Source organism: Solea senegalensis, linkage group LG18, assembly GCF_019176455.1.
Source record: "Solea senegalensis isolate Sse05_10M linkage group LG18, IFAPA_SoseM_1, whole genome shotgun sequence".
In the NCBI taxonomy this organism is placed as follows: Eukaryota; Metazoa; Chordata; class Actinopteri; order Pleuronectiformes; family Soleidae; genus Solea; species Solea senegalensis.
This window is the reverse complement of record NC_058041.1, coordinates 19,301,972-19,312,006: the sequence shown is the minus strand read 5'-3', so window position 1 is coordinate 19,312,006 and position 10,035 is coordinate 19,301,972. Positions and strand designations below refer to the sequence as shown.

The window sequence follows — 10,035 nt, the reverse complement described above, 5'->3', positions numbered from 1 at the left end:
ACGAGCTCAAAACAACAAAACAACAAATTACAACAAGCAGAAACAGGAAGTGATGTCATGTGAAAGAAGAGAAAAAAGTGTCATCATGTGATCATTCTGCTGATTTTACAATCAAACAAAAGTTAACTGTATTATAATTTGTCTGTGTGTGTGTGTGTGTGCACAGATCATGTTGTGTGTTGTAGTGTGTGTGTGTGTGTGTGTGTTCCTCCTCTCTGGACCAGTCAGTGTCCACTCGTCTGTCCTGAGGTCACATGACGTCCACCGACACTCGCTATTACGTCTGGACCCTGAAGTAAACATGAACATCGTAAGTACTCGGTTAGTGTCAGGTTACCGTGAGGTAAGCTGCAGGTTAACATAAGTTACCTGCTAGTTAACCATCGGGTCAATAAACGTTGCGCTTTCATTGGGAAAATACGTTTTTTTCTAAATCTTTTATTCTGAAAATCCTGTGCCATGTCAACACAGACAGACTTTAACCTGCGTTTATCAGCTGACATCACTGATTAATAAAAGGTCAGAGGTCACTCCGCCCTCCTGTGTGTGTGTGTGTGTGTGTTCAGACAGAAATTATCAGACACTGGGGTTACACAGCAGAGGAACACGAGGTTCTGACGGAGGACGGGTACATCCTCAGTGTGAACAGGATCCCACAAGGACACAAACACACTGCAGGTCAGACACACACACACACACACACACACATCTCTCAGTGAGAACAAAGTTCGCAAACAGGAAGCTGAAGGTTTTGCTTCCTGTTTTTAAACATTTGAGCTTTACCCCCTGAACCTCAGAACCTGGTCTCTGGTCTCTGGTCTGTGGTCCCTGCAGGTCCACGGCCGGCGGTGCTGCTCCAGCACGGCCTCCTCGCCGCCGGCAGTAACTGGATCACTAACCCGCCAAACAGCAGCCTGGGATACGTGCTCGCCGACGCCGGCTACGACGTGTGGTTAGGAAACAGCCGGGGGAACACCTGGTCCAGAAGACACCGGACCCTTCACCCGGACCAGGACCAGTTCTGGATGTTCAGGTACAAAACGCTTGTGTGACATCACGTTGACCCCTGTGACATCACGTTGACCCCTGTGTGTGTGTGTGTGTGTGTGTTCAGTCATGATGAAATGGCTCTGAAGGATCTTCCTGCCGTCGTTAATCACATCCTGAAGACGACGAGACAACAACACATTTATTACATCGGACACTCACAGGGGACGACAACAGGTGACACACACACACACACAGTCACACTAACACACACACACACACACAGTCACACACAGTCTCACTCCACCACACAATACAGACACACACACACAGTCACACTCACGCACACACACACACACACAGTCACACTCTCCCACACACACACACACACAGTCACACTCACGCACACACACACACACACACACACACACACACAGTCACACTCACGACACACACACACACACACACAGTCACAGTCACACACACACACACTCAAACACGTCTGTTGACGTCACTCACTGCGTCTCTTATTACCCAGCATTCATAGCGTTCTCCACGCTGCCTGAACTGTCCAGTAAGATCCGGTTGTTCGTGGCGTTGGCTCCGGTGGCGACAGTCGCCTTCACGCACAGTCCCATGACCAAGATGTCCGTCCTGCCTGAGCCGCTAATCTGGGTAAGACTCATGAGCTAATCTGATGAATGATGATATTGATGATGAATTTATGATGTATTGATGATGAATTGATGATGTATTTATGATGTATTGATGGTGTATTGATGATCTATTGATGATGTATTGATGGTGTATTGATGATGTATTGATGATGTATTGATGGTGTATTGATGATGTATTGATGATGTATTTATGATGTATTGATGGTGTATTGATGGTTGTATTGATGATGTATTGATGGTGTATTGATGATCTATTGATGATGTATTGATGGTGTATTGATGATGTATTGGTGTGTATTGATGATCTATTGATGATGTATTGATGGTGTATTGATGATGTATTGATGGTGTATTGATGGTGTATTGATGGTGTATTGATGATGTATTGATGGTGTATTGATGGTGTATCGATGATGTATTGATGGTGTGCTTCCCCATGCAGAAGGTGTTTGGGAGGCGGGACTTCCTGCCTCAGAGTTACCAGATCAAGTGGTTTGCTGAACACGTGTGTGGGAAGCAGCTGCTCAGTGAACTCTGTGGAAACTTGTTCTTTGTCCTCTGTGGCTTTGACGAGAAAAACCTCAACATGGTGCGTATGAAAACAGGAAGTGGATCAGGTCACATGACTTCTGTTCTGTAAACAACAACTGTGTTTGTGTTCATGTTTCCAGAGTCGGACTGCGGTTTATACGACACACTGTCCTGCAGGGACGTCTGTCCAGAACATGATCCACTGGGCCCAGGTGACAGTGTCCATGTTGTTGTTGGTCTTCTGTTTGTTGTTATTTATTTTCTTGTTTGTTGTTGTTTATTTTATCTTATTGTTTGTTGTTTATCTTGTCGACTCAGGCTGTTCATGAAGGGAAACTGATGGCGTTTGACTTTGGACGTTCAGGAAACATGAAACATTATAATCAGGTGAGACTGAATATCAACGTGTCCCTGTCCTCACTGTCCCTGTGTCTGTCCTCACTGTCCCCGTGTCTCTGTCCTCAGTCCACTCCCCCTGAGTATCACATCAAGAACATGAAGGTTCCCACCGCGTTGTTCTCGGGGGGTCAGGACACGCTGGCTGACCCCAAAGACGTCGATGTGCTCCGCACTCAGGTGAGTCCAACAAGCTCAAAGGTCACAGGTTGTCATGTTAGGACGTTAGTGACATCACACTGATGATGATGAAGATGAAGTCATGTAAAAACTTAAACCTCCGCCTGTCCTGGTGTCCTCTGTCTGTCTTGTTGTCCTCTGCAGGTCCCTCAGCTGGTCTTCCATAAACGCATTGAACACTGGGAACACCTGGACTTCATCTGGGGCCTGGACGCTCCGGAGCAGATGTTTCCTGACATCCTGCAGCTGCTGCAGCAGCACCACTAGAGGGAGCCGCGACCACACGGTGAAGACAGACCGTGTGTTCTGTGCGTCCATCGGTGACTGTGAAGCGTTGACACGCAGCAAACAAACCGAGACTTTGATTTTATACGCTTTTATTGTGAAGGGGTGTGATCATTGGTCCCTCCCCCTCATTAATGACATGACACTGACCTCTTATCATAAATGTTACTTAAGTGTTAGGATGCTTATGTTAGCATTAGCCACAGGAGGTCATGTGGTGGGCGGGGCCTAATGTTTGTTTACAGTAAGATCACATGACTATTTTTTGCTTTTTATTAAATCAAACCTAGAAATCTGTCTCTGTCCACATGTCTGTCCATCACTGCGTCTTCAGCAGGGAGACGATTTTAGTGAACTTCAGTCTGATGGCGACGTCCAGCGCCGTCTCCCCGTCCTGCACGGGACACAAAGAGACAGCATCTCATCAGGACTGTCCACTGGCTACTGTCCTCTGTCTACTGTCTTCTGTCTATTGCCCACTGTCCACAGTCCTCTGTCTATTGCCCACTGTACTCTGTCCTCTGTCCTCTGTCCACAGTGGTGTTCACACGTACATTGTTTTGGATGCTGGTGTCAGCGTCTCTGTGAAGCAGCAGAGGAACCAGACGATGACTTTTCCTCTGACAGACGTAGTGAAGAGCTGTGTTTCCTTTCTACAAACACAAACACACAGTGTTCAGACTAAAGGGATAGTGAGAAAAAACTGATATTTTACCATATTTTACCATATTTTTATTTAACAAAAATCCACGTCAATTTGAGTTTCTACAAACTCTACGTCACATGTTCTGGTCTTTATCTCACTGTTAGACAGACGTTTGTAATCCACTCACTCTCTCACACCAAACCTCATAGAGAAAATCAGTGATTTTAGCTGTGAATGCAGAATTCACTAAAATCAGACATTAGAACTCAGTGATGGAGGCAGCAGCGGATCAACAACTTCTGTGTGTGTGTGTGATGTTGAAGGCGACATAGACCGGAAGCACCAATTAATGCTGCGTTTGTGTGTATCTGCGCCATGACCTTGTTTATTATTTTCTCAGGCACTAGTCTAGCCTAGCCAATAGGCTTTTATTGTTTCCTAGGTTCTGTGAAGCGGATCGGCACGTCCGTATGTTGATGATGTCATCAGTATACCTCACCACTCCTCTCACCACCGGAGCACCTCCTGGTGCGGGCACTACTCTTGTTGTAGCTGCTGAGATGCAGAGCATCCACTTAACATATATGTGACCATGAAAACAAGTTAATATATGTAAGTAGACCTCCATAACTAACATATATGTGTGACCATGAAAACAAGTTAATATATGTAAGTAGACCTCCATAACTAACATATATGTGTGACCATGAAAACAAGTTAATATATGTAAGTAGACTTACATAACTAACATATATATGTGACTATGAAAACAAGTTAATATATGTAAGTAGACCTCCATAACTAACATATATGTGACCATGAAAACAGGTTAATATATGTAAGTAGGAGACGGAGTGAAAAACAGAGAGAAGACACACAGGAAACATCAGGAAACATCAGGAATCAGAGCACGACTGCTGACTTCTGTTCATGTCGAGTCCCAGGTTTCACACGTGAACCCTGTTTATTGTCTTAATGAACGTTTCCAAAGTCCTTGAAAGTTTTTCCTGAATGGACATATGGGTCACTGAAAGTGCTTGAATTTTGTGCATGTTGATATTTGAGGTAAATGTCTCCCTCATTTGTGACGACGCCACCTGCTGTTTCATGCCCTGTGTTGCTTGATGTACGTAGATCAGGCCTATACAGGACAAACATGGAGACATAGTTACTAGGATGGTGTTGTGGACACTGTCTTCTGTCTCTCTCTCCAACAGTTGATGTGAGATTCCGTGCAGAACAACGAGCGAGTAAAGTTAAAAAAAGAGAGAGAGAAATGATGACGTGATGTCGGGGAATTGAAAATTCCAAGACCTCTGTCTCACCAAAGACAAATGACAAAGACTGACTTTGACCAAGACACCGAGGACAATCACTTGTCCACTTGGTGGCCAAGTGGAATGGGAAATTCGAGGTTACCTTTGACCTGGTTTGAGTCCCCAATTCTAGGAAGGTTTCTAGTAGAGGATGGGTTGCTCAACTACAGTTGGTTCACAAACTTCCTGGTCTCGTCCCACAGTATCTGTCCGACCTGCCTCAGTCGTACGCACCCTCATGCTCTCTCAGGTCGGCAAATCAGTAATTGTTAGTGGTCCCTAAAGGCCCTCTGGCATACCCAATGCGCAATCCTGTGCACATGATGCGAATTGCCCAGATTTTGGAACCGTGCGTATAGAGCGTGTTGGGTGCCTTTGGTGTGAATATCCGCCCCACCAGTAGGTGGAGTATTAAGCCCCGCTCACATTTCGACAATAGAAGAAGTCGTCAGGAAAGTCATCCAAGCCTCAAACCAGCCAACACCCCGATGGACCTTTCAGCTGACGAGACGCTCGAACCAAACATGTTCTCTTCTTCTTCTTTGGTAGGAATGCGTCCAGACTTGTACCACCACCTGGTAGTGTAGTGGGATACTACAGGACCTGATGTGGAAGTATACCAAGGGCTTGAGACAAAGAGGAATCATGTGGACCTTCACACATCAGGCGTTTTTTTAAGTCCTCTCTTAAAACCCAGTTTTTCTCTTTGGCTTTTACCATTTTTTATTGTCTTACTGTCTTTTATGTCATGTCTGTGTAAAGCACTTTGGCCAATGGAAAGACCTGGGTTTGAACTTGTATTTATTATGACTTGTGTTAAAGGCGACATAGACCGGAAGCTCCAATTAACGCTGCGTTTGTGTGTTTATCTGCGTCATTACCTCGTTTATGAAACCCTAAAGTTTCAGAACAAACAGTTCAGCCACTGCTGAGAAAATAGTGTTGTATTGTTTTCCTGGGCTCTGTGAAGTGGATCGGCACTTCCTTAATTTGATGTCATCATCAGAAATCCTCACCACTCCTCTCACCACCGTAGCGCCTCCTGGTGCGGGCACTAGTCCGGGCACATCCGGTTGCATACATTCAACCGCAGAAGAAGAAGAACTACTCTCGTTGTAGCTGCTGAGATGCAGAGCATCCACCGTGCCAGAGGGGGAGCTGTGTATCTGAGAGCTGGCCTACCTATTACGTCACTTCCAGGTACCTGGCCAATCACAGGACAGTGGGAAAGCTCTCGTTGGCTGGCCAATCACAACACAGTCCACGTTCTGGGGGTGTGGTTTTGGTCTGAAACAGCGAGGCTGACGAGAGCGTCAGTGAGGAGATATTTTGATCGGCTCGTTTGCAGCGATTAGGAGGTTTTTAATCATGAAAACAAGTTAATATATGTAAGTAGACCTCCATAACTAACATATATGTGTGATACAAGCATTCTATGTCACCTTTAAAGTGTAAAAGAGATCTCGATCTCAATGGGACTTTACCTGGTTAAGTAAAGGTCAAATAAATAATTGTTATGTTCTTGTTTTCGTTTTTTTTTGTAGTACACAAAAATATTGGCTTTTATGGTCCGTCAGCTAAATTTCTTTTTTTTTACTTTTTATGTACGTTCACGAAACCATGTGTGAGACTTGTTTTGTTTTCTTCTAAACTAAACGGAAATGAGTTCCTTAATTTGGTGAAAACATATTTTTTGCTTTTTCCCTCTCAACCCGCCACTCAGTGTGTTGATGTGAAAGCTGTTGCACGATGAGTCATCCTGCATTAAATGGCTAACAACTATTAGTCATATAACTGACTGTCTGACAAGTCAATTTCCTCTGTGCTGCTCTGCATACACATGTACATATTTATTTAAAAGTGACAAAATATGTTTCATTTATCCATGGTTATTCCATGGTTGTGATAAAAACCATGGAATCTCTGTGAGATGAGGATTCAGAAACATTTCAGGTCTTAAAGGTTCGGAGCCACAGGATTGTTAACGGTCATTTGTTAATTGTTGAATTAGAGGGAGCTGAATTAAATAATCCCTGGGGTTAACTGAATAAATGTGAGGAGAAGATGTGGACACCAAGTTGTGTGAATATGCACCTCAGTGTTGCTGCTGTTTGTTCCGGACCACAAAAATTTAGATTAGAGCCACACTGTACATGGGACACCTGCGTCTCAGGGACTAGACGTCCAACCTCGTAACCTAAATTAGATCCAGATTAAATTTAATCCGACAGTAGAGTGTGGGATCCTGCATACACATATGTTACAACCCTAACTCGTTGGGGAAGGGGAAATACCATGAATAACCAGATGGAATTGGTTTAGCAAAAATTAGTTGGTTTTATTAATATGGAAGGTAAATTTAACATAAATCAATCACAATAAACCAAGGTAAGAGGCGGCTATTCCCAAAATCAAAATACCAAAAACACATCAAAACCAAAACACCAAACTGGGAATAGCACCGCTGAGTATGATGTAACAAGGACAGGGTTTGGCACTAAACAAAATACAGGTTCAGGGCCGTCAACGTAGAGAACACGCACTTAAAACAAAAAGGAATAGTTTAACTCAAAGTCTGGCACGCAGGCCGAGCCAAAGTGGCTAACAAACAAACTAGTACTCACAACAGTCAAAACTCACAAATCTCAAAGTGAATACTCAAAAGCTGCTACCAAAACAGAGCGACAAAGGGGCCAACTGCTTACATGCAAGCACAGTGCCCCCGAGTGACTCTCTGCTGCTGATTCTTAACAGGTGTGACTAAACGAGCTGAGGCAGGATTGGGTAGGTGAAGCTGGAGCCGGGTGACCCAATCACGGGGCAGGAGAGCAGGCAGGCCGAGGCAGGCAGGTGAATTGGTGGAGGAAGACCAGGCAGGAACCAGAGCCACCAATCAGGAGCAAGGGCTGGCACACGTCTTCTGCATACTTAACACATGACAAACACTTGTGACAGGGCAACATACTAAATTACGTTCAAATCCGATGAGACTTTGACAGAGATATTGCAGTTTGTTTTTACAGTTTTGCCCATTTAAAGAGAGTGGGAGTATTTAAGGGGCCACACGGTTGGCGTAGTAGCACTCTTGCCTTTGCAGCAAGAAGACCCAGGTTCAACCTAATCAGTGGGTAGATTCTTACCAAAATTGAATGGGAACATACTTGATTGATCACGTATTAATCACAAAAAAAATAGTCCTGATCTGTTCATATGTCTATTTTTGTCAGTCATCGTCTACCGCTTTATTGCAGTACCGGTTTTAAACACTAATGGCCACAGTTGTGCACATTTAACACACAGAAAGTGAAGACACACAACACCCTCCTTCGTTCACTACAGCCGATTCATATAGTGCTAAAGGGCGATTCTGTGAGTCACCCGTTTACCCATAAGGCATCTGTTCCATCCCATTAAGGACAACTGGAGCGAGGCCGCGGGCATCTTGTTAAAGTCCCTGTCTCACCGGCTCAAAAGCATCTGTCTCACCGTGACACTTTCATTTAGCGCACGTTTTTCACCCACGCGCGTTACTCACCCCCCACCTTTATTCCTTTATGCAAATCAGCTCAATTACACGGCGTGAGATTAGCGTTCGTCAACGTGACGCCTGACACTTTACTGACTTTAACGACTACTGCCAAAACCTGCCGGGTTATTTTTTACGTTAACGACGAAAGCAACCGTTCGCTGCCACCGGTGAATGTGAACGTGAGATGAATCTACATTTTCATCGTTTCAGCTCCGCTGTGTCTGGACGATGAAAATGGTCGATGTGCAGCGGATGAAGCATGAACCAGAGCCGGAAAAATTGATTTTATCCATGAAATACCAACCTTGTCTGCAACAAATTGACTTCACCTACACTGTCATTAATTTACATAAACAATGGTCCATACAAGCAGGGACATAAATCTGTCACCATCACATCTCTCATTTATTTCCCTTCATTGTTTTGCTCTCAGCAGCAGAAATATTAAGATCTTTCTGTGGTTGTAACTCATTTAAAGTCATTATTGAACATATTACTACATTGTGTACAACTATTTTTTTCTCATCCAATAAGAAAAACATTTACTAAATACATCTTTTAACCTATAATTATCAATGTGTAGATCTTTCATTTAAAATGTTATCATTAATTACACAGAAATGCAAAGATATGTCTATGGAATATTATTAAAATTGGACAAAATAGAGTCGTAGAATTACCATTGAGTACTAAATACAGTGTAATCATATGGAAATTAATTGTTATTAGTTAAATCCTAATCTTTTTGAAGAGACACCCTACAATATTGTTAGTTTGTAGAAACAACAGTCTAAAACCACATTTCCCATGTATTTCCCTGTTTTCTGCCTTTAGCATCAAAAACATTGAGATCATTTTATGATTACAACTCCTCATTCAATGTCTCAACCATTAATAAAAACATGCAGTACATTTCATTTTCCATGTTACTTAGTATGTTAGTTACATTTGAAATGCTCATTCGTTCATTTTAAGTTGAGCTAATGTATTTAAGTATTGGGTAATTACATAAAAATGTTCAGTTGTTTATTAATTATACAGTCTAACTTCACTTTTAAAGGCAAATGCAGAACATACTGATTTATTTATTTTATTGTTTTGCTAACTGCCTCAATTGTATAGCAAACATAATAGATATCAGACATGTTTAAAAATCAGGTTCCATTTTCAAACTGAAGGTTTTATATGAGGTGAAAATGTCCAAAGGTTTCCATATATTACATGTATTTTTTTAAAGATTATTTGCTTATTTATTGTCATTAAAATCAATAAAATGCAATTGCATGCCAGCTTTGATGTCATTTGACAGAGTTTACATCATTTTTGGTGTAAAGGAACATGAATCTGACAGTCATCTGCGTAACAATAGATCGGCATACCATATATTCTAAGAAGTTAAAGTGTTAACATATTTCTTTCTTTTTTTTAAATAATCTCTGCTGTCTTTGTCACCATACAGAAAAATATGATACCAACCACAAAACCAGA

General features: G+C 42.7%; 1 protein-coding gene and 1 long non-coding RNA gene across 2 annotated transcripts in view; one reads left to right on the top strand and one right to left on the bottom strand.

Moving 5' to 3' along the window:
- Window positions 1-3,337, top strand: part of lipf (lipase, gastric) — a 3,498-nt gene extending 161 nt beyond the window's left edge. Inside the window, exons 2-11 of the mRNA XM_044013590.1 lie at window positions 167-310; window positions 567-678; window positions 835-1,033; window positions 1,115-1,224; window positions 1,526-1,662; window positions 2,107-2,253; window positions 2,336-2,407; window positions 2,514-2,582; window positions 2,661-2,771; window positions 2,916-3,337. Of these exons, the coding sequence (XP_043869525.1) occupies window positions 170-310; window positions 567-678; window positions 835-1,033; window positions 1,115-1,224; window positions 1,526-1,662; window positions 2,107-2,253; window positions 2,336-2,407; window positions 2,514-2,582; window positions 2,661-2,771; window positions 2,916-3,038 (1,221 nt within the window). The 5' untranslated portion in view covers window positions 167-169 and the 3' untranslated portion in view covers window positions 3,039-3,337. The remainder of the gene's footprint in view (window positions 1-166; window positions 311-566; window positions 679-834; window positions 1,034-1,114; window positions 1,225-1,525; window positions 1,663-2,106; window positions 2,254-2,335; window positions 2,408-2,513; window positions 2,583-2,660; window positions 2,772-2,915) is intronic.
- On the bottom strand, window positions 3,132-3,823 carry LOC122759076. Its single transcript, XR_006358228.1, has 2 exons — window positions 3,611-3,823; window positions 3,132-3,450 (listed from the first exon to the last, which is right to left on the bottom strand). It is a non-coding gene; the product is annotated as an uncharacterized LOC122759076 (long non-coding RNA).
- Between the last annotated feature and the right edge of the window lie 6,212 nt (window positions 3,824-10,035).